This window comes from Centruroides sculpturatus, unplaced genomic scaffold (assembly GCF_000671375.1).
Source record: "Centruroides sculpturatus isolate CEXI.00-Female unplaced genomic scaffold, Cexi_2.0 scaffold455, whole genome shotgun sequence".
NCBI classification, from domain to species: Eukaryota; Metazoa; Arthropoda; class Arachnida; order Scorpiones; family Buthidae; genus Centruroides; species Centruroides sculpturatus.
The window spans coordinates 1,207-28,090 of record NW_019384559.1 but is presented as its reverse complement, the minus strand read 5'-3'; the positions used below and the strand labels follow the sequence as shown (position 1 = coordinate 28,090).

The following is a 26,884-nucleotide window of genomic DNA, read 5'->3' as shown; positions in this document are numbered from 1 at the left end:
ATTTCAGTAATCTGTTTTAATTAAAATATTACATATCAATCATGATTCTTTTGTACTTCATTTTAAAATTTACCCTGTTTAGAAAGAGGAAATCACAGTTTGAACAGGATATTCATAAATGATATTTGAAAACCTTACTTGAAGTAAGAATATCGTTATTGATTAATTACAAGCTATAATAAGTTTCTGGAATTAAATCATTGTTATTAAAATGCAAAATATAATAATTTTAAAAATACTATTATAAGGATAATTATGTTTAAAAATATTTCAAATTAATTGAATTGGTTTTGTTTATATATATTCTTATTGCTAATTGATTTCATATTGGATTAGCTGAATATAATAAAAATATTATATATTCTCTGGCATATAAAATTTAGTTTTTTTTTGTAATTATAATATAGTATATGAGATTTATCATCATAAATTTACAAGATTATTACAGACTAAAAATAAGTATGTCTGTATATCTAATCTTTTAGTCAAAAATCATTCATTTTAATGCAGTTCAGAAAATAGTTTCAAAAGAATTTTCTTTCGTATTTTATAGCAATTTTCAATCTTAAAATAGAAAAATTTATCAAAAATTTTTGATTTTTAAATTTCTGTATTAAGAATCTTGTATTCTCTTCATATTGTGCTTATTTTATACATTTATTTTAATGTAAATATTTGTTTTTATATATTCATAAATCTTTTTTCTCACTGTAATGAAAGAGCTTCTAAAATTCATGTCAATTATCCAAAGCAGAAAACAAGAAAAAGAAAAAATTTCATGGGAGTTGTCAAAGGAAAAAGAAGATATGATGAATTTTACTTTTACGAACAAATATATCAATATTTATTGCTTAATTTACCAAGTCTTGCAATAATTTGAATGGAATGAAAATTTATTATTAATAAAACAATTTTCCATTATAAATATTGTCATTTATTGGCAATTTTAATGAATAATAAATTAACAGCTACAAAAAAACAGGATTTGNATACTTTACATTATTAAATTAATACAAAATAAAGTATGAATTTTAAATTAAAATTTAACAAAATTATGCATTATTATAAAATAACTACTTATTTTTAATTAAATGATAGTGGAAAATTAAGAACAGACAAGAATATTGATATGTTATGGAAAAAGAAGGCAATCTCTACTATAGTATGGCTGACTAACTGCCATAATATAGTAATATTCTTTGTAAAAGTTGTGAGTTGCTTTTTAAATTATTTCTTTAGAATTAATGTATATTTTCAATTAAAATACTAATGTAAATTGCATTTTGAGTTCTGAGGCATAACACTTCATTATGTCTCAAATAATATAAAAATTGATATCAATAATATGAAAAATCTTTTTCATATTATCATTAGAAATATTGTTTTACATCTTAGTGAAAAACAGGAAAATCATAACTTGTAAATTATTACTATTTTAATTATTACTAAACTTTATCTTCTAATCCTTTTCTTCCAAAATTTTTTCAAGCTGTTGATTTAGAGATCTAAATGATGGCCTATCTTCTGGATGCTGTTTGAAAATTAAAAAATTATAAATTATAGTAATCTTATATCAACAAAATACTAATAAAAATTATTAAATGCAATTTAATAACTTTTATTAATGTAATTATTATAATAATAGAATCAACTTATTATTTTGAGTGTCTCTTATACTGGTAACTGGTAACATACTTGGTAAGAATGGAAAAGAGAAGAGAATTTATCTGTTCTCCTTTCTGTTCTAATATCCTCACAAATGTTTATACTTTGAAATAATGAGTGAGAAATGTGTTGGTGGCACTCTTGGTTTAAATTATCTTGCTCTGATGCACTTCAGAGTGCTCATCAATTCCATAACTCATTTGTAAAATGCTTTAAAAGAGAAGAACACCTGTTTCTAATAACTTTAAGAAGAAAGAAAGTGAAGAATATTACAATCCAACAAAAGGAAGTTAGAAAGATAGTCTTAAAATATATTTTTGATATTTTATGTAAGGTTTAAATTAATGTTTACTCAAACTTTATATCTTTACATTCAGGTAATTTATTAGTCTTTTTTGCAATGTATAAAAAAAATTATAAAACTTTCTTCTACTTCTCTCTATGAACCAAAAGAGAACAAAAGCACAAATAATGTGTGAAATGTTATGCACTAAACTAATTTAGCATCATTTTCTGTCCTCTTTTCTATAAAGTATGAATTGACCTTAAATAACAATACAATTAGTGGAATCTCTAGTTTTATTGACTTTGATATCAAAAGGCCATATTAATACAATTAAAAATGTAGAACTGTAAATGTAATTTGAAGATTTATTAATTAATATTAATTCATCCATTCTTGTATAAATACTGTTGTTTAAGCAATGTAATCTTTAATTGGTTAAAAATGCCTCTTTACCTAAAAATAATGATAATTAAAAATGATTACCATAAACAAGGTTTGTAAATGCATTTTATTTTATTTGTTTTGAAACATGCTAATTCTAATAAACTAAGAAATGATAACTATAAGTAGATTCTATTGTATTCAAAATTATTGAAACAATTGAAAAATTATTTTGTTTATCAATGCTAAACAAAAGACAAATTATTTAAAATTCATTATCAGATAATACTAACAATCCAATAATTAATTTAAAATATCAACATATTTTAATGTAATTATTATAATAATAGAATCAACTTATTATTTTGAGTGTCTCTTATACTGGTAACTGGTAACATACTTGGTAAGAATGGAAAAGAGAAGAGAATTTATCCGTTCTCCTTTCTGTTCTAATATCCTCACAAATGTTTATACTTTGAAATAATGAGTGAGAAATGTGTTGGTGGCACTCTTGGTTTAAATTATCTTGCTCTGATGCACTTCAGAGTGCTCATCAATTCCATAACTCATTTGTAAAATGCTTTAAAAGAGAAGAACACCTGTTTCTAATAACTTTAAGAAGAAAGAAAGTGAAGAATATTACAATCCAACAAAAGGAAGTTAGAAAGATAGTCTTAAAATATATTTTTGATATTTTATGTAAGGTTTAAATTAATGTTTACTCAAACTTTATATCTTTACATTCAGGTAATTTATTAGTCTTTTTTGCAATGTATAAAAAAAATTATAAAACTTTCTTCTACTTCTCTCTATGAACCAAAAGAGAACAAAAGCACAAATAATGTGTGAAATGTTATGCACTAAACTAATTTAGCATCATTTTCTGTCCTCTTTTCTATAAAGTATGAATTGACCTTAAATAACAATACAATTAGTGGAATCTCTAGTTTTATTGACTTTGATATCAAAAGGCCATATTAATACAATTAAAAATGTAGAACTGTAAATGTAATTTGAAGATTTATTAATTAATATTAATTCATCCATTCTTGTATAAATACTGTTGTTTAAGCAATGTAATCTTTAATTGGTTAAAAATGCCTCTTTACCTAAAAATAATGATAATTAAAAATGATTACCATAAACAAGGTTTGTAAATGCATTTTATTTTATTTGTTTTGAAACATGCTAATTCTAATAAACTAAGAAATGATAACTATAAGTAGATTCTATTGTATTCAAAATTATTGAAACAATTGAAAAATTATTTTGTTTATCAATGCTAAACAAAAGACAAATTATTTAAAATTCATTATCAGATAATACTAACAATCCAATAATTAATTTAAAATATCAACATATTTTAATGTAATTATTACAAAAATTGCTTTTATGTATATAAAAATTGCTTTATAATGTACAATAAAATATTAAAATTTATTAATTAATTAATTAAATAAAAAAAAATTAAACACTGACAAAAATGTCAGACTCCCTGTAGTTAACAATGTTATTTTTGAAAATTCTTTGTTAAATTCATATTGCTTTTTCTGTCACATAAAAGCTGTAACTTTTATGGTTTTTCCTTTGTTTTCTTTTTCTTTACTTTTGAAAATATTAAAAATTTCTTATTAAAAAGATGCCAGAATTTAATCATATGTAATTTTTATCATAAATAATAACTTGAAAAAAATATTTCATCTTTTCAAAGATGTAAATAGACTGGCCTTTAATTTACATGTGTTTAAATTACAAACTTACATAGAAAATCACTACAAGAAGCTCACCATCTGGCTTCTTGGCAGCAGGCTATTCTGACACCGAGAAGTCAGAGAGCCTGCTATTTTCTTTTTGTTTTATTGATGATTGTCAACTTGTCATCTACTGGAAGTGCATATTTTACTTTTTTACTTTACAATAAAGTATAACTTTGCTAAAATATAAAAGTTACTCTCAAAGACCTATTATATTTTTTTTGTTGATTGTCTTATGCAAATTTCAGTTTGTGTTTAATTTATATTACGCACAAATTTAAATTGCATTAGACATTCTGGAGCATATGATCCTTGGAACCTTTGCATAAATTAAGAAATAATTGTACAGAAAATGACAATAAATATATGCTAAATATAATAGTTACAATATTGTAATTTCTAAGTTTAATTTACAGTCAAAATTTTTCTGATTAACGTTATTCCACATCTTTTATCCAATGTAAAAGAGAAGTAAGATTATGTAAGAGAATTTACATCCAAAACAATATTTTTTATTACTGTTGAATACTTATACAAATCTTGAAGTATATGCTAGGGAAATAATTTTTAATTTTCATTTTGTAATTTATCACTATTCACTTTTCAGATTATTCTCAAGAATGTTGTAATTATTTCCAAATGAAACATATACAGTAATACTAACTTATTTCATTTTAACATGCAGACAAATAATAATAGTAAAAAGGATGTATTTTTACATTTTAAACAGAATCATAATCAATTATTTATTGATTAATATAATAAGTATCAAGTAAAGGTAATACATTGCATTTTTGAATCTGCTCATTAAAATGCGATTTTTAATCAAATTGTTTGTTTTTACACTAAACAGGGAATGAGAAATCACATCCTAACTAAAAATGTTCTTGATTAGATAAATTCAGAAATTATAATTTATAACTATTTTAACTGTTAGATTTAGTCCAAAACCAAAAATTACATAAGGAAAAAAAATCGTATTATATCTTGTTACTCTATTTATACTCTTGCAACAAATAAAACCACCAAATCATTTGTCAATCATGATCTTCCCCAAATGTGGTTTCAAAATAATCAAATTTCTCTGAAGAATTGAGTTTAATGAAAATATTAAATATTTTTATATTTTAAACATTGTTAGCACCCTATAAATAGTTCAAAGATATTTGAAAAGCCAAATTATCCAGGCTTTAATTCTCAGCTTTCTTATGAAGAGTTATGATGTTTCTCATTCAGTTTGAGTTTTAAAATTTTTTTCATTTCTTGTGATTTATAAAAATTTTCATTATGCTGTTATATTATTGATGTAAAATTTTTTTCATTATAAAACACACATTCAATGACTTGGTTATTCTTCTTCTAATTCTTTAAGGTCCACAGAGTCATGTTTCAGTGACTGCATTTTGATCAACCAAGTCTTTTATTGGACTATAACCCTGCAATTGGCAAAGAATGCCTATACATGGCTCTATATATGTGGCATGTACCAAAAGTTATAAGCCAACCAATATTGCATGAATTCAATAACAATTTTCTTTAATATTTCTTGTGGTCAATGTACCTTGGAACATATTGCTACTTTTCCAAATATCTGCTTGAGTGATTGACACATTTTTGCCACTGTATTAGCAGCTTCAAAATCCCATCCTGCAGAAGTCCATTCTGCCACAATGTAATCATATGCAAATCTTGCTATGACCTGGTCATAGTCATCATGCATACAAAACTTTGTAAGCATGTTTTTTACATTTTTGGGCTCTTGGAGTGTCAAAACATTGAGAAATGCAAAAAACAAGAGGAGATCAAAATTTGATTGCCATAATTTCTGTATATTATATTCTATAATAGCAGGGGCAGTAAAAATTGCACGAACTGAATGCTAGTAAACTAGAAACAATAACTTAATTTTAGAATACTTTTGCAACAGATGGTGAAATGTAACATAAAGTATAAATGAAATAAATTACTGTATTTTAAGTAATGTAAAATAATAATCAAGCCATATAGACCAAAATAAAGTATATCACTTTTGACCAATCTGGAAACAAAACTGTTAGAGATAGATTGATAAAATTTTGCAGGCAATGTTTATTTTGATACAGGAAAACTATGGGAGTTTCAAAAACGGTTACAATTTTCACCACAAGAGGTTTGTAATAGCACTACTGTTGCTACAGCATCAAAGAAACTGTTCAACATTCTGCCACTCTCAGTCACTGCAATTGACTTCACATTAGCAACAGTCAAGTGCAACATATCAGAACAGATGAGACTCACTTTTCTTTCCAGTTGCCTCTTTAATTCTCATAAATCTGCAACTCTACTTGTATAAACCCTACTTTTCAAACAGCCCTGTAACCAGAAGTCACGCGGTCAGGTAAATAAGCAATAATCACCCTTTCGCTGCCAAATATGTCAAACAGTGTCTCATCAGCTTTGCTGTAGTTTAGAAAAGACAAAGTTCCCAGAATGCTGATGTTATGATATGTATGACACCATCACAGATCACTAGCAATGAAAATTATAACTATTTTTTAAACTCTGACCATAGTTTTCCACTGAAAAAATAAATTAATAATAATAATAAATCATTGAAATAAATTTCAATCCTGAGCAATTAAAAAAATAATGTCATTCACTTCCATAATGACCAATAAAACTTTACTTGCTATATAACAAAATTTATAATTCAATAATTTGAATCTCTTTCAATTTGGATAAAAATTATTATCTGTAATTAATTACTTTTATTATAAACCTTTATTACTGATTTTAATTTTAAAAAATTTTTATATTAAAAATTTAAATTATTTTTTTATTCAGAATATTTGTACAAGGTCTGTTCAAAAAGTATCGGACCTTATTTTTTTCCGTGTAAACCAATGATGCGCGAGAGGCCTCCTTTGGTGGAGTTGTGGAGGGGACAGTCATGCACATCTCTGAATTTTTTCCCGCCTGCAGGAAGCGTCAGTCGTTGGCAATCGGCCTATGAGTGAGGTCATGTAGAGCGCTCTCGTCGGATTCCACTAAGCTGAAAAATGACTGAACAACGCGAGCAGCGGTATTACATCAAATTTTGCCAAAAACCTTGGCGATACCCGAGTGTAAATCATTCGCAAGATTCAGCAGGCTTTCGGGGACGATCCTCGAGGCCAAAAAAAAGCGCGGCAGGTCTGCAGCAATATCAAAGGTCATGTTGACAGTTTTTTCGACTCTCGTGGGGTGGTGTGTCGTGAGTACGCACCACAAGGCCAAACCATCGCAAAGGAGTACTACCAGGAGGTCCTTCGTCGTCTTTCCGATACAGTGCGACGCAAACGACCGGATCTGTGGTCGATCAAAACTTGGCAGCTCCATCGTGATAACGCATCCGCCCATTCTGCGCATCTGATTCGGGCTTTCGTCGCCAAACACAATACTCCTGTGGTTCGTCACGCTCCGTACTCTCTCCACATGGCTCCGTGTGACCTTTGGCTATTTCTCAAGCTGAAAATGCCGCTAAAAGGAACCCAAATTTAGTCGAGAGAAGACATCATGCGAAATGCGACGGACCGGCTGATAACCATTCCAAAAGATGCGTTCCAGCAGTGTTTCCAGCAATGGCAGGAACGCTGGGAGAAGTGTATACATTACCAAGGAGACTACTTTGAAGGGGATTAGGGTTTTGTACCTCAAAGTCAATAAATTTATTTTTGCCGACCAAAGGTCCGATACTTTTTGAACAGACCTTGTATATTACAAGATTTGAAATACATTAATAATTAATAGTAGTGAAACACTTCAAATTAGATAAATTTTATAGAATATCTTTCAAATAATACTAACAACAAAAATATAGCTTTATTAATGCTTATAAATGCTTAATTAATATAAAGCAAAGTTTTGCAATGTTACTCAAACACAAATTGCTAAATGTTAGTATGGTTGTATATTGCATATTACTTTAAATTATTTCATATTTCTGTTGCATTTAATTAGTTTAAAATTAAGAATTAAACTATTCTTAAATCAGATTTTTATTACCAGAATTCTGAATTTTCAAATTTTTCTTATCTTTAGTTTACAATTAATAAAACACTATTTATTGTGAATTAATATTATGAGAAAGGAATTAGTTAAAGCCTTGTTTTAATAAAAAGATTATTCCAAAAATGCACACTGGACAAGCATACTTCTCCTTACAGACAAGCATGATTTTGTTTTTCACATTAACAAACAGAACTTTTACTAAACATGTCAGTGCTTTTCTAAAAAAAAAAAATGTCTGTGCAGAAGCAGTTGAAATTGATAATGAAAGTGCTTCAGGTCAAGTCAAAATGTTAAATGAAAGCTCTTATAAATTTGTGAGGTATTACTGATTATATGCTATCTTGTAAATATTGTGCCAAATAATCTTACCTTTATATCCATTAAAGAAGAACAGAAAATATTTGAAATGCATTTGGGAGAAATAAGGAAAAATAATAATAATAAAATGGAAAACAAAGTTTTTTCTTCCTTCCATACTACAAGTGTAATAACTCCTGACTGAATAAAGGCTTAAGTAGGCATAGAATATTTTTTTTTTATAAAAATGAATTAAGGACAAGAAGCTAACTTTACAAATAAAAAATCTTACAATTAGAATATAAACTACATGATCATACATCCTGATGTAGAAATATGATTTAAAACCTGAACTGAAATCACAAGCAGCTCAATGGAAAACATCCTTCTTCACTATGTCCCTTGAAATGTCATGGAAAACAGTTAAAAGCTAAATAAATGATCATAATGGCAAATAATTAAAAAGGTGTTATTCCAACAACCTGTGGAAATTGGAGTAATCTCCAGTTTCCACAGGTTGTTGCAACAATTTTGCATCAGAAATTGCAACTGAAAATTTACAAGAACAACTACAGTTATTGAAATCTAGTGTGTTAATTCTTTATGATAATGCAAGAACTTATGCAAGATATGACGTTTTTACCAATTACAATTAGAAAAACATGTCCTCATCTGACCTACAGACTGGACATAGGTCTCCTAATTATGACCTGTATCCTGAGCTGAAGAACAATTTCGTGACCAATATTTTTCAATAATTAATACACTGCTTGCAGTTATAACCTAATGTATACACAGCTATCGCAATGTTGGGAAATAGTTGTAGGTCTCCAAGGATATTGATTTAAATGTTAGTGCAAATATTGTTTATTTAAACCATTTTAATAGCATTAGTAACATTACTTTGTGCATGTTTTAGGATAATCCTTATTTTTAAATATTCAATTAACATTACAAATATTTCTTCTACTTAGCATAGTTTAATTCAATTACCTTTTCCCAACAAGACCTCATAATTACATAAACTTCTCGTGGACATGCTCTTGGTCTTTCTAATCGCTGTCCTCTTTGTACTTGTTCAACAACTTCAGCATTAGTAGCACGACCATAAGGCATCTTTCCACAAGTAAATACTTCCCACATAAGTACTCCTAATAATAATAAAAATAAAATTAAGCAAATTTATAAATTGGAACAACTACTACTAATTAATTCCCTAATTTATTGCAAAAATGAAAAAAATAATAAATAGTAATAAAGGAAATCAAAAATAATAAATACCTTGAGATTTTTATTATTCAGCAATTATTTTATGAACTATTAACTTAAAATAATCAAAACATTTTCATTCTTATTAAACTACTTGACTATGAATAATGATTATTAATTAAGAATTATTTTCTTTACTTTTGAGTATCATCATATTAAAATTGTTTCTAATTTAATATTCTTTGATTTTTCTGAACACAATTTATCTTTATTTACTGGCAATTTTAGAAATAGTGTATAGTGTTTTTTAAAAATTATTTTAATGTAGATTTATAAAATACAGTAGAGCATTAAATATCTGAATATCGATCAACTGAAACGTCAATTAACCGAAAGCTTTCCAGTTGGCAAATTTAATTTCCGCTAGTACTGTGGTGCTGCAATCTTTGGCTATGTCTTGGGCTACTACAACATTATTTTTGTTGGTGTGCGTGTTTTAGCTGGTAGCACTGGCATGACCATGAGAAGGTACTTAAGGATATGCCAGGATTTGAATAAATTTCAACATGGGATAGGTTAATATATTTTTTCGTACATAATCAGTTATCTGAAAAATCGATTTTCCAAACAACCCTAGTCCCCAATTGATTTGGATAATTGATGCTCTACTGTATTTCAAAATTCAATTTTTATAATTCAAAAATTTCTGGATGGCAATGATTATTGATTTATTATAATTATTGATCTTTATATCAGCTTTGAAATATTTATACTTTACATCCTTCATTTATATAGCAAGTCCAATAATTTCTCATTTATGAAAACATTAAAACGTCTTTCTAAAAATTTAAGTCATCCTAGTAAATATTTGCATTACAAATCACAGAAAGCTCATCCTTCTAACAATTTATTTTTAAGATGTAACTTACACAAATTATATAGTTCATATAATTTACACAAATTATATGAACTATATAATTTGTGTAAGTTATTTTCCTTTTAAGTAATTTATCTTCTCTTTCTCAAGTAACAAATAAAAACTGGGATTGGAAGAGAAAGCATGAATTTGCAATCTAATGCAGTGAATGAATTACATATCTCAATTTCTCATACTTGTTACTTTTACACACAAAATATTATTTTCTGCAATTAAAACAGTTCTCTTTTAATATTTTACCTGTCCTAGTTGATAAATATTTAATTTACACATTTTAATTTAGTGAGCACAGATTTCTATGTCCAAGCAATTCAGAATTAAAGTAGTAAATATGCTAAATAATATTGGTGAAAACACCCCTGTAACACGACATTGAACTAGTTCAACAGGAAAGGTTATATGTCTTAATTATTATGAAAGTATACAATTATTTTTTTTACTAATTACATCATTAATAAAACCGTGAGAATTCAAAGGCTGTTTTTATATAAATTTTAAATGAAAAGAGAAGCTTTATAAACTTTCTCCTTTTTCTGTCCAGTTCCCATGGAATAAGAACGGGAAATTACCAAATACAGTGAGTGATTGGACAGTGAATGGGTAACGAACATAATCCGTTCCAAGACTTTGTTCACTTTCCGAACTGTTCGTTAACCGATTATTGATTTACCATAGGTTTCTATGGGAATTTGATTAACCCGTTCTGGAGATCCCCAAAAATAAAAAATTATATACTTTCTTACTATGTTTATTTATATGTAATAATAAAAATACATGTATACACAGTCTTGTATTTTTATTAGTCATGTTTTTTCCATTTGTGGAGGTTAAAGAATCTGTCTAATGTCGATTGCTTTTCTCTCTTCTTCAGAATTTTTCAGAAGTAATTAATTAATAGCATTGTAATTGTAGAGATCCCCAAGTCTATTAACCTCAATCTGGTTTAGATGCCATTCTAAGACTGTTGTTCTGACATCCTCCCACTTCTTCAAAAGATCTTTAATAGCAGATAATGGCATTAATCCTCTTTTTCATAAGAAAACATATCTCGCCGAGTTTCTTGGTGTTATTCATTCAAGAGTTCTTAATGTTCTTCTGCTGTCAGACCATATCAGGTTTCATTATGAGCTCTTTAATGTTCTTTATTTCTCAGATATGATTTTTGTTACTCCTTTAGCTGCTTGAGTCTTCTTGATTATACAGTATCTTTCTTAGATAAGATAGAACTGCAGCCTACTGTAGACCTGTTCAAGCCATAGTGCCCAGCAATAAGACATCATTATTCCCACCTCTATCTTTGATATAAAACTCGCTCCTTTCAAAAATAAAAACCAATTCAAAACTTAACAAGTGCCTGCCTGACAGTCTTGCAAATACTATAAAAGAATTGTTTCTGTCAGAAAAATAAAAGACTGGAATTACAAAGGAGAGTTTCAAAGTTCGGAGGAATACTATCTGATCAGTATATACCGGGTTGAGCGTCTATGTCAATGTCTCTCGTGCTCCGAAAAGTTTGAATTGTTGCCTGAAGACAAGGGAAGACCAATCGGTATTCATTATTTTATGTTGCTTCTTCTTGTGTTTACAAACATAAAAATCTTTCGCAAAAGTGTTCATTATCAAATTTGTTTGTTAACCAATTACCCACTGTATTAACATAACTGTCAACAAGTCCTTTCCTCCTTCACATTGACCTGCAAAATTAGCATAATTATGTTATAACAGTCGACTGTCAAATGTGAGAAAGTTGATACTTAACTTAGTGTAAGAAGAAAATCTACAAACAATCGCTACCAAACAAATGGGTCACCTGATCAAATTCCCACACTGAATAAACATATAATGGCCAGACACCTATTAGTAGGAGCAGACAAAGTCGACAACAACAGACATAAACTACTTTTCTCTAACCATATACTAAGGGAACATTTTCCCATGTGGCCACAGTTAAAGCCAGTTCGCCACCCTCTGTGCACATAGAAGACTCTGCACTGGATACTGATTTTACTTCAATTCGACCTGAAAACATCGGCTCATCAAAGACAGTCAACTAAGGTAATAATTCTTGTGCACTCTCTTTCAAGAATTATATCTTAGCCCACTGTCATTTAGGATTTGAGTTAGGGCCAGTAGTAATAATTATAAATGCCTATAGTCTAGGTCATTGACCTTTAGTGTAGTAATGTATAGCTATAATTGTATCTGTCACTTGTATATTGTATCTTATGCTTTATTTTTCTATTAAACTTATTTAGTTAACCTGTCAACCTGTCACTAATCAGAGTAACGGACATCCTATCAACTTACCCAACGTGACCTCCCCACTTGAATTATAGCCCTTGTATTTTAAATAGCCATCCAGTGGCAATGTGTGATGTGTGATAGTGACAGTGAGTGTCAGTGGTGTTCACCAGACCATCACCATTAAAAGGGGTTTAGAGTTTGATGCTCTATCCCCCCTGGTTTCTCACAAAACACTTATTCTTGAATTTTCATTAAATTTAAGCCAAAATATTAGATTATGTATTTTTTACTAATAATGTAACAATAGTAAAAGATGATTGGACTTCACAAGTAAAAGATGATGTTAAACTCAACTATCAACACTGATATTACCATGTCCTGTAAAATCTGCAATAAACCAATATTAAGTGCACTGTAGCTGAACTGATATATTATAGAAAAACCACAACACACTAAAATACAGCACAATCTGTAACATCAAGCAACAACCAATATGTTGAATGGAATTATCTGCAGTACAACAGTTATTGCATCGAATGATGATGATATTTTGTAACAAAATTATGAATGATAAGTACCATAATATAATGTATTATATGAAGTCTATATTTCAATATCAAATCTAACTTAAATAAATGCTTCAATTTTTTCATATACCACTACATTTTTTCACATTTTCATACCTGCTAACATTACTGCAAAATAAATTTATGAATTCCACAAAAAGACTAAGTAGAGGTAAATATATTGTCCTCATAAACTGTTTATTTCTTTAATAGACATTGTTTATACACTATGGTTTATACTTTTCTTAATAAACATTATATATTAAACACATACATAATCAAAAAAGAACTTACCATATGCCCATACATCTGATTTACTGCTGAACCTTGTATATCCTAATACTTCAGGTGGTGCCCATTTGATTGGAAATTTGGTGCCTCCAGAACTTGTATATTCATCATCTATAACATATCTGAAGTAATAATATAAATATTAAATATACAGTGCCACAAATAAGTAAATTATTATAAAGGTACATACAAATAAAGATGATAATTTAAATTAATAGTCAATCAATTTTAAAATAATTGGTTTATCCTGATAAAATATTTACATAAAATGAATTAGTTATTGTTAAATTTATGAAACACTTTTATTGAAATATTCTATTTGTATTTCAATTAATTTTTTTTTGTTGAATTTTAAATAAAAATTTATTAATGAAGATGTTTCATTACTTCCAAAAGTTAAAATAAATTCAAAATTTAATTCAATCTACAGGGTAGTGCAAAAGTAGGTATATATTTGCTGTTATAGAAAAAAACATTTATTTTTATGCATAAATTAAATCACAAAGAAGGAATATGACTAATAATAAAAGATGATAATAATAATGTACACCAAACATGTGCATGTCTCAGATTTACAACTGTATACCTACTTTTTCATCTCCCTGTATGTAATGGATATTTTCTTAAATATGAATATTAATTGATTGCTTATAAGCTGGATTCAGTTTAAACATAGATGTATACTCAATATAAACAACACAGTAACCTTAAATACTCTGATTATATTACAGAATGGTTTTTTTTCATACAAGATTATCATATGTGGATTTTGTTTTTGAAGATGGCAAATAGTTAACAAAATCCTAGTACTATTGAATCTGACTCTTAATTCGGGTAACCATGATTCTCCAGCTTCATATTTTGAGCATAGAACTACTGATAAACTGGTTTCTATGTACTTTTCTCAAGAAGTGTGTATATTCAATACAGTACAATAAAATTTTGCTCTGAATATTCAGAAATATTGAACTTAATTGTTACCAATGAATCCTATTTAAAACGTTTTAAATGTTTTAATGTTTTTCTGTTAATTGTAAATGGTTGCGTAAGTGTCTAGTCAGTCATCTGAGACTACTTAGGATAGAGTACAAATTTACATGAAATTTTGTTTTATGCATTGCATGCTGACATGCAACCTGCATATAAAACAAGTAGTAAGAACAATTTTAACAATAATCAATACTATAAACAAACTGATTTCCATAGGTTATAGAATTAATACAATAGAAGTAGACTTAAATTTTTATAAATAAATACTTAAGTTAATCTTCCGCTGCAAATTTTCTCAAATATAAACATCTAATTCAATCACAATAGGAAGAATAAATTTCCTAACACACAGCATCATTGACTACAATATTTAAGCTCGAGGAATCGGGATTATGATATATTTAGCATTTTATGGTTATTATAATATTGATTAAGTCACTCAATATGGAGTTCTTTGACAACTTCTAAACTTTATGAATTATTGTTCAACTATTGATTTTTTAATGTAAAAATCTTTTTGAGAGAGAGTATTGTAGCAACCAACTAAAAAACCAGAAATTACAGAATATTTTTGTGCTTAATTCAATTTATTCATTTAATAATTTGATACTAAAGGTAAATAGTAGCTAACTTGCAATAAATTTAATAAGAATTAAATAGAACATTTCCAATCCTTATCTACAGATAAACAAAAATTGAAATTATAATTGCAACAAGTGATGATACTCAAAGTTAATATACGCTTATATTAATTCATATATAATGCAAGTAATTTAAAAAAGAAAAATGTATGTAGAAGCAAGTTAGAGAATTTATCTTATTTATAACTGTGTACCTGTCATCTATCAATAGTTGATGTAAGTACTCACACACATCACTGTAATAATTTCAAAACCATTTATGCATTTTAGGGGATTGCTAGTGAAATCTTTTTTTAAATGATGCCTTTGTATGAACTACACCTTGACAAAAGGATTTTGATGTAATTTCTTATGTCAATTAACATTATTAAATGTTATAGTCATAATTAATGTCTATCAGTATGGAAATATTTCTAGAATTTAATAATTAGTATGACTGTGTTAGTACTGTACATACTGGCTAAATATCACTCCTGAATACACCAAACTGATTGATTTATCCTGTTAGATATAATTCTCTTCAAGGACCATTAGTGTACTCAGTTAGCTTCAACTTCTACATAGTATGATAAGTAAATATACATGAATATTTCTAAATTATTTATTAAGTTAATTCCAGTCATTACTCACTAACTTTATGTGCAAAATTATTTAATAAGTAAATTGAGTATAGCATAAAAATAATCCATATTTTTGGTTCAATGTTATATGTATTAAATTCCAGTTTATTATATAAAAGTGTATACACACACCAAGAAGATAAATTGAAGTATATTGAATGTAATGGAGAGCCTATAAATGGAAATGTTTCCAGGGAGAGATTAACCAATTAGTAGTGATGTATTATGATTCAAAATTATGTTTAAAATAAAAAGAAAAACGAAGTTCTGAATAGAATAACTGATAACATACTTCAGGCTTAAACATTATTTTAAATTTTTTAATTGATTAATTTAATTATAATCATTATATTTATTATAGTTTTAAAATAATCCATAATTTTCAACTGTTTGATTGATTATGTAAATTGGAATATGACTTATATTAAACAAGTACAAACAAAAGTAAAAGAAAATATGCATAAGTAATTTTACACAATGATACAATATTACATATAAATTATATGTAAGAAATTTTCGTCGAAAAAATAATAAAATTACACTAATTAGAAACAAATTTCCATCCGAAAAATATTTTATTTAATTTACAAACTGTCTAAAAATGAAAATATTTACATACCTGGCCAAACCAAAATCTGCCACTTTTACAACATTTCCTTCTCCAACTAAACAATTACGAGCAGCTAAATCTCTATGTATATAATTATATAGTTCTAAATATGCCATTCCACTGCAGACTTGAATGCACATATCTAATAAAACTGCTGGTTTTTGACATAATCTAGCTTCACATTTTCGAAGATAATTCAGTAATGATCCTAAAAAATAAAATACAAGTAAAATTTTAAAAATAGTCAATATACTATAATAAAAATATTTGAAAACAGTTAAATGTAATGCAATCTTTACAAATTTTTTATATAATTATAATTAATTTTATTAAAAATATTACTTATAAACATTTTGCAGCCATCTGGCTAAGTGAATTTTTTTAAAATGTAATCAACAAATTTAAATCTTTTTTTTATTCTATTGTATTAGTTTTCAGTTTGGAAATAAAGTGCTATATAACATATATAAAGCAAAGCATAAAATAATTTATAATTTATATGTGATTTATCTTTAAAAGGTAATTTAAAGTTTTTACAATATATGTAATTATTAAATAACATTTTCACAACTTACCATGCTTCATATATTCTGTAACAATAAATATTGGTCTATGCTTGCTGCAAACTCCATATAATTGTACCAAATTAGGATGTTGAAGTTTCCTTTAAAAAAATTTAAGTATAATTACTACCTATAATAAGTTTTTTCCTCAAATTTAAAAGTAAACAAAATTTAAAGTAAAATGTAAAAAAATATTTATTTGGATATTTTCACATATTTCTGTCTACATGAAAATTATTACTTTTTTATTGATTGATTAATTTTAATTTAAATACATCATACTTATAGTTATAGAATCTATCAGAAAAAAATTATTGCAAATAGTTTTTCATTAATTAAAAAAACTGTAGTTCATACAAGTAAATAATAATTTTTGTTTACTAATAAACTTGTTTTGCAATAGACTATTAATAAAAATTTTATCTTAAATTGTATCTAGTTTAAAAACAATTTAAAAAGTTTCTAAAATTTATGTAAATATTTGCATCATATAAATAAATTCTAAACATTGATTCATTATATTTATATTTATCTTGAAATTGGCTAATTGAATTAAATATATATATAAAAAATATGATTTATTAAAACAGTAATTTCTTAAATATTTTGAACAACAATCACAACAGTGTACTAAACTATAATGACATATATGATGTTATTAATACACATCTATCATTAAAACAAATATAGATGAGTGTTATCTTTTAGTATTAACTCAAATAATAGACAAATAACACAAATATAGTAAAAACAACATTCTTTACTTTATTTTGTTATATATTAAAGAAGCCACAAGAATGAGATAGTGGTCTTAGTTAATATTTTAAGTTCTCAATGAATTAAGAAGCTGAATAATAAATTGACTGATTAGTATTATGAGTTCTAGTACAAAAGTTTGATACTAACCAAGAACATAAAACGATTAATAAATATAAACAACATGGAAAACAATGATTAGTTGACACAAGTTAGAAGGAAGAAATCATAAAGTATACAAAAATACCTTGCTTAGTGCAACTTCATTTAGTTCAGGATTCAATTAATGTGCAATGATTCATTATAATGCAGTAATACCAACCTAATATGTATCAGAGAATTTCTAACAATAGTTTTAAAAATAAATTTTAATAAATACTGGTAAAAAGGTAAATAAATAATAATAAAAAAAAAATGGATGAATACCATTTCAGATGTTCTATTAACTTATAAATTTATTTTAATAGAAAGTAATGTAAGAAAGAAAAATACAAACAATTTTTCTAATTACATGTAACCTGTAAGTACTGTACCTATTTAATGAATAAAGATGTTAAATCATAAAAATATTGTACTATACATGCTGATAGCAATATTGCCTATTTATATTTAGAAAAATCAACAAAATTCCTAGCATAGTCAAACTACTCACCTATCCTGTTATCTTTTGGTGATATGTCATTTGGACTTTTTTTGTGCATTTTTTAAAAAATCTACTTCTGAAATAATTTTGAATAAGATCCAAACGAATTACATAGCATTAGCGCAAAAAACTATTAAACACATTTTGTTGCTATCAAAAGTATCATAAAAAAAAAAAAAAAAAAAAAAAGGACAACTCTCCTATTTTATTTCATTTTCATGTATACTTTTTTTTATAGATTCTATTATTAAGTCAGTTTTAATTATTTTTAAGTGAAAAAAATTCCTTTTTACATGAATCATTGTTTTCCTTATTAAATATGTTCCATGATTAGTGCAGATTCAACCAGTATAGTAATTTTCCAGAATGCATTCTATTATGCTTGCATCTTATAAATTATACTGATATAGGAGAAAATGCATATTGATCACAATCCTTTATATTAATATATAACATTAACATGCAAGCAAATACTTCAATAATGCATTTCAATAAAAAAAATTTAATTCATTATTACAATTTTTGCAGAATAGCTAAATTCTAAAACAATTCAATTTTCATGTTTTTACATGTCAATAAGAGGATGGAGGATGTATAAATCAATCTAAATGTAAGTTAATTGACATTCATATAATGCATAAACTACTTACGTCATTACTTTTGCTTCATCAATAAAATCATCTTCTGACATTGTACCTTCTTTCATAAGTTTAACTGCAACATCAGTGCTACCTCTCCATTTTCCTTTTCTGACAACCTACATTCATAGATATTTATTTACATACATGAAATTATTTTAATCTCTAATTTATTAGTCTAATAAATAATAGAACCATAAAATGAATTTAACTTCATAAATAAATAGAAAAGACTTTAAAGAAATAATTTCCTTCTGAAACTGAATATATTTATATTATTTCAAACTATAATAATATAAATATTTCAAACTTTATATGTAATATTAAATCTTAAAATTCAAACAGTTCTAGAATACATAGTTAATCCAAACACTACAGTTTTAGATTTATGCATGATAATAAGTAAAAAAAAAAAATTATTTCAAAATGCACTTCTTTATTTATACTGAATACTTTTTACTTTCATTATATTGTTAATTTTTTCATATCTTCCTTCTAAACTGACTTCTATTCTAATAATAATATTAATTAATGGAACCAAATTGAAATATTTTCATGTGGTTATTCAGAAACATTCTAGAAATTCTTATTCTGACTTGCATGCTAATTTTAGTTCTATATCCAACCATTGCATTTTCAATCTAACATTTCAAAGATATTAAAACAATTTTTCTATTTTAATAATAAGTAATTATTTTCACTTTAATCACATTAAAAACATTTAATGAATTAACCACTGTAATTAAGAGGGCCATCACTAAATATTGTAATAAATTATTATGTTACAAAATGAATATGTTGAATAACTAATAATATTCTACAGCAGGGGTGTCCAACCTTTTTGTTTCTCTGGGCCACATTGGAAGAAGTCATGGAGTTTTGGGCCACAAGTATATATAATATACTTGTGGCCAAGTATATTTTTGCCCAATCCTTAAATATACAAGTATACTTAACATGTCTAGATTATAGTAGTAAGTATTAAAACTTTATTACAAAAAGGATATATAAAAAAATTACTTCTGCAGACATTTTTAATTTTTACTTAGAAATAGATATTCATTTATTATAAAGGAGACACAAAAATTTATTTCAAAAACACAAATATTTGTTTTATTTGGGTCTCTAATTAATAAAAAATGACAAAACACCATTTTAAAGTGCATTTTTATTCAACTAATATATTTATAAATAATATGTGGCCCAAAAAGTAGCCAATGTGCCAAATGATATTTTTTATGCCAAACTAATAAAAGGATAGCCAATTTTCACGCAAAGTAGCCAAATCTTGCAATGCTGGAAGGAATAACTAAATAAAGCTGGAGTTAGGATTCAAAGGATTATAGACCCAAAAGCATGGAAAGGAGAGAAAGGACAAAAGATAAAGAAGTGAAGAAGGTTGGAAAATTAAGGGTCAATATTTGCATAACAGGTCTCACTACTTTTTATATTTTGGCCTTTCTCTTCTTTCCCCGAAGTTGAGTCTATACTTCTTTGAGTCACAATTCCAGCTTCATTTATTATGCCTTCCTCATTCACATATTTCGAAATATTTTAAAATATTTCCTTTCCACTCAAAAATAAAACATTTATAAAGGTTTACGGCTTTGTGAAACTTCTTATTTGAGTTTATGCCATTGAAATAAATTTATTAATTTGCTGGTTTTGTTTACACGTTTATTGGGCCACATTGGAAGTTGCCTTGGGAGGCATGTGGCCTGCAGGCCGTGAGTTGGACACTCGTTCTACAACATTAACCTATCCTGTGTTATTCCCGATATATCTTGAGGTAATGACCTCTGACCTCGACTGGTTGACCCAAGATATCTCGTTCATCAAAACATTTTTGAAACTAGATGTCACTAGTCGTTATAATTTTTATATTAAAACTAACTTTCGAAATATAATGTTTTTACATGATTTTTACAAAATTTATTAATATATCTATTTTGTTTGTGATAAATAAAAAATAATTTTGAACATTACTATAGCCACAATTATTCTTTTCAAAAATGTGTAATTTTCATTAGGTTTAACATTGATGAAAATTCAACATGGTATCACAAGCAACGAAGGATTTAAACATCCGATAGTTTAAAATACATGGCAATCCATAAATTATCTTTGCAACTTCAGCTATCAATACAAAAATCAAAAACTAAAATATTTTCATGTGGTATTTTTGCATTTATCTTAAGCTTTATATGAATACTTCATTTGCAAATGTGTCCACAATTTGTAATGTTAATTTCTGTATAAGTGTTTCAGCAAGCAGAAATAAAAACAAAGTATTATTTTTAATTCGTATTGCTAAAAATTTAGAAGGGAGCAGTTCTAAANTCTTTCCCCGAAGTTGAGTCTATACTTCTTTGAGTCACAATTCCAGCTTCATTTATTATGCCTTCCTCATTCACATATTTCGAAATATTTTAAAATATTTCCTTTCCACTCAAAAATAAAACATTTATAAAGGTTTACGGCTTTGTGAAACTTCTTATTTGAGTTTATGCCATTGAAATAAATTTATTAATTTGCTGGTTTTGTTTACACGTTTATTGGGCCACATTGGAAGTTGCCTTGGGAGGCATGTGGCCTGCAGGCCGTGAGTTGGACACTCGTTCTACAACATTAACCTATCCTGTGTTATTCCCGATATATCTTGAGGTAATGACCTCTGACCTCGACTGGTTGACCCAAGATATCTCGTTCATCAAAACATTTTTGAAACTAGATGTCACTAGTCGTTATAATTTTTATATTAAAACTAACTTTCGAAATATAATGTTTTTACATGATTTTTACAAAATTTATTAATATATCTATTTTGTTTGTGATAAATAAAAAATAATTTTGAACATTACTATAGCCACAATTATTCTTTTCAAAAATGTGTAATTTTCATTAGGTTTAACATTGATGAAAATTCAACATGGTATCACAAGCAACGAAGGATTTAAACATCCGATAGTTTAAAATACATGGCAATCCATAAATTATCTTTGCAACTTCAGCTATCAATACAAAAATCAAAAACTAAAATATTTTCATGTGGTATTTTTGCATTTATCTTAAGCTTTATATGAATACTTCATTTGCAAATGTGTCCACAATTTGTAATGTTAATTTCTGTATAAGTGTTTCAGCAAGCAGAAATAAAAACAAAGTATTATTTTAATTAATATACTAAATATAATAAGATTTATTTATGTCAAATTGTATTGAACTTTTAAGTAAAACTTTGAAAGTTTGTGTTTTACAAGCAAAAATATGATATTATAAACAACAAAACAAAATGAAAAGTTTAAATATTTATGAAAATATTTAAGGTACAGACATCAAAACAAAATTTCTCATTTTGTTTTGATGTCTGTACCTGTAAAGATGTAGTTCTAATATATATTACAAACAACATAATATATGCCCAAAATAGCATACAGTATTTTATTTTTTTATTGTAAAAATTCATTATAATTAATAACTGTAATATTTCACTGATGTAATGACTGCAATCTAATAATTCATAAACAAAAATGTTAAAATAATACCAAAAATAACCTAAAAATTAAATGATAAAAACTTATCTAATTTCATTTCAATTTAAATTAATTTCACTTATTTACATATTACTAATTTTTATTTTAATTTGCATTCAGTAATATTTTTAAAATTTATGTACAGGTCAGTTTTTTGTTTAGTTTATTTCATTACCTATTTGTGTAATTCATTTTGATGTAGATTTATTTCAATTCTTTAAACATAGTTTTCAGCCATAAATTTAAGGAATAATTTTTATTTTAAGTTAAATATCCATATTTTGATGTGCAATTTCAAAAACATTTGCCAATTTTTTTGTATTCTGAGTAATATTAAAAACTAAAACAATTTAACTATTTCAGAAATTTTAAATCTGAAAAACTTTAAAAATAGTAATATTAGTTCCTTATACTTTTAAGTTTTTAAAGTATTTTTCCATAAAATCTTTGAATATATTTATATTTAAAGATTATTTAGAAAAATATCTATTAGAAAATATTTATAAATAAAACAAGTAATTATTTATTGTGACATTGTCACTATGCTGGGCTGAAATCTTTTTATCATATTTTTTATTTATTTAATTTAAAATATATGCTCGCTACCTCAAATTAGTAATGTCTTGCCTGTGTACATCATATTTTTCCTTCAACAACAGAGTCATGCCAGTCATCTATCTTACACCTTTCACAGGAAAATTTTTGAAATGAAATAACATGACTTCTGATTTGCATTGAAAGTTTGTATATAGTTAATCAAGGCCTCCTACCCCTAAGGTTTCCATATCTGGTTAGGTCTTTCATCTATCTTACTCTGTTCTCAAGATTAAGAAAAGACAGGACAAACAGATAGATGGATGACAGTGGAAATTTAAAAGTTTACAATTTTTTTAAATTGCAGCAGTAATAATAGTATTAACCAGATTTTTTATAATATATTTCATTATACTATATGATAATTTTATTATTATTATTATTATTATTAATAAAGAAAAACAATTCATACATAAATTTTTAATAAAATTTGAGCCGCCGCAAACTAGGGCTTTGCGAGAGCAAACACGCTAGCAAACGTGCGCTAGACAACCGATGACGTCGAAGGCTCCGCCCATGTCTTCTTGCCCACGCTGTTTTTCCTTCGCTAGCGCAGCGATACGAGAGTACGCTCGCTGTTCAGATATTTCAACAACTAGAGTATTTACGCTAGCAAGAGAGGACGGGAAAAATGGATGACAACATAAACATGTCACATATCGAAAAAGAAATTATAGAATTTTATCGATGTACGTAAATTACATGATTAATACATTCAGTATTGAAAAGAAAATAGTATAACCGTTGTATGTAAATAGTAATATACAGTATAAATAGTTTTCGGCTAGTTAAGCCTAGTTAGGCTTAACTAGTAAACATGTTTTTTCCATGCTGTTTCAAAGTTCGGAACGAAAACTGACTGATTACAAGTATAGGTTATAATAAAATCTTGTTCTATAGCCAATCTACATCTGTGGAATCCACGTCATGTGGACTACGTTACGCGAGCAAACGTTGTGTAGTTTGCGGCTGCTTCGTGCTCGCGTAGCTTACCTAGCAAAAATGGCTCAAAGCATCATGGGAAAAAAGGCGGGGCTTAGGAGCGCGAGCGAGCGTACGCTAGCTCCTGCATCCTGTAGTTTGCGGTGGCTCTTTCAATATTAATTTATATTTAATACTCTAATTTCTAATCTATATTTTATACTTACACCAAACTGACCACTTCCTAATTCTTCCAATAAAGTTAATTCAGAAGGATCAATTTCCCATTTATCTAAAAACATATAAAAACCCTGATTTAAATAATTAAATGATGATATTTCAACTTAATTTAACTATAAACTTCTACAATATATACAAAATTCAGAATTTCAAAACAAAATAATATTTAATTTTAATTGAAAATTTGCAATGCAATAAAATCTTCGCATTTAATCATGCTAAAATATCTCTTTCTTCTCCAAAAGAAAAATCATTTAAAAATTTTTATATTCGTACATAGATTTATGCATATTCTTTAGAAATTAAATAATAATATACAACACATTAAAAAATGTCATTATTTAATTTGTTGTAAGGGTTCTTATTTAAAATCATAATATAAAGACAATAATCCATTGCCATCTGTGAAAAATACACCAATATTTAGTTATGTAACATTTGAATAATCTCATAATATTCTGATCAATTAAAACAAATTAAATCCAAAAACTGCATAAAAGAATGATTAGGTTTACCATGCCAAAATATTATAAAATTAAAGAACGAGGTAACCACTGTTTATTGGCAATAAACGATTTTTATTATAAAATCATTGCTTGCACTTTCAATATTTTATCAATATCATCTTCAAGTAAAGAAAGGAACATAATTTAGAAACATTATGATAAAATTTAAAAATCAAATGTTAACCATACAAAAATAGAATATACATTTGCAACATTAAATTTAAATGAACTTAAGCAGAAATTGTCGGTGATTTTAGACACTGACATAATTGTAAGGCTTTTAAACCGTCTTTCAGAAAGATTTAGTAGATATAATTTTTGATAATTTTGATTTTTGACGTTTAGTTAACATTTAATTAATATGCCCTTTTATGTAGTTCGCATATTTTAGATTTTTACAATCCATTAATAAATTCAAAAATCTATTATTAATTTAAAATTAACAAAACAATAAAGATTTAACTAATTAAGATTAATAATAAATAAAAATAAATGGTTTTTAATTGCCATATTTAGCAGTATTTTTATTTTTCATTAAATATGCTACCAAGTTTTAAAGATTTTTCATAATTAAAATTAATCTCAATTTATAAAAAAACTGAAAATATAAAATTATTTTGAATTCAATATTTGCATACCATGACTTAACCCTGCTGTAGTTGGAGCAGTTCTTGTTTGGCTACTAGGTGGTTGTTTGAGTCTTGTTGCTAATCCGCCACTATTATGTTTATGATAATATATAAGATCTTGAATATTTGAGAAGATATGTTTTTCAGATAAATAATATTCCATTTTGGCATTTGTTCGAATATGATAATGTTTGACTTGAGGATGAGGACTTTAAAATAAAAATAAATACTTAGTTATATAATAAAATTTATGTATCGTAAATTTATTTAAAATTAATTTATAATTGACCGCATCCAATATAAAACTTAGAATTTAGTACATATATAAAACTACTAAAATATTTAAATCACACAAATAATAAATAATAAATTAGTAACAACACTGATAATTGCATTTTAGAACAAAAGGTTATAAACAAAATGCTCAGTACACTAACAAAAGAACTGAAATTAAAATGTTACTTTTGGTGAGTTTTTACAAATTTATCATGTAATACAATTTGTTACTGAAATATCAATCCAATGAAAAATGCTTTTCACTCAACAGAGCTTTTCTACATTTTTTTTTTATGTACAATACTTAAAACTAAACATACTGTCTCTCACTGTTATACATTTCATACAACAATATGCAATTCTACTGGATCCATATTTTTCAGTGATATGTATGATATGCAAGATAAAACTAAGATATAATAGTAAATCTAAAGTTTTTTATATTTATTTCTTAAAATTAAAATAAATTTCATTCTTTAGACTAGATAGTTGTTTTCTAGTAGAGAATATGCAAATGATGAAAATCTACACTTAAAATTCTATTACTTCTACTAAAAAAAATGAAGAAAAATAAAAACAAAAATAGATATTATTATTAAAAAAGAATTATAATCAATAATTAAACAATATTAAGTAATTACTTTTTAGTAAACAATGATAGTGTAAACATTCCTTTTGTAGAAGAATTACGAACAACAAATGTTCCTTCTTTATTTTCAGTTCTAAGTACAATTTCACATTTTTGTCGAGACATATCTCCAGCATACCATCTGAAATTATAAATTCCTTCTGTTATAAAATTGAGGAAAGCCATTTAAAATCAAAATTATAAGTAAATAAAAATTAAAATCAAGATGCTGGATTTTTACACCATCATATGTAAACAAGAAAACCTATGTTTACTTTGATGCTAATTCATTTGTAATTAACTTTTATTTAACTAAAAAATAGCATGATAAAAATCCAGCAGTTTATAATCATGTGCCTTTGTCAAACTTTCATTGTTATATACATGTAAAGCTGAATTGCATAATGATTATTTCACTAAAAATATGATTATTTGTG

The 26,884-nt window shown here is 26.4% G+C and overlaps 1 protein-coding gene across 1 annotated transcript; it reads right to left on the bottom strand.

The window, feature by feature from the left end:
* Positions 1-995: 995 nt before the first annotated feature.
* On the bottom strand, positions 996-26,672 carry LOC111623936 (tyrosine-protein kinase Btk29A-like). The gene is made up of 9 exons (XM_023366671.1): positions 26,461-26,672; positions 25,553-25,752; positions 24,396-24,460; positions 19,133-19,239; positions 17,096-17,184; positions 16,530-16,728; positions 13,663-13,781; positions 9,406-9,563; positions 996-1,531 (listed from the first exon to the last, which is right to left on the bottom strand). Exons 1-9 carry the CDS (start codon positions 26,631-26,633, stop codon positions 1,460-1,462), a joined length of 1,182 nt encoding a protein of 393 aa, XP_023222439.1. The 5' UTR covers positions 26,634-26,672; the 3' UTR covers positions 996-1,459.
* Between the last annotated feature and the right edge of the window lie 212 nt (positions 26,673-26,884).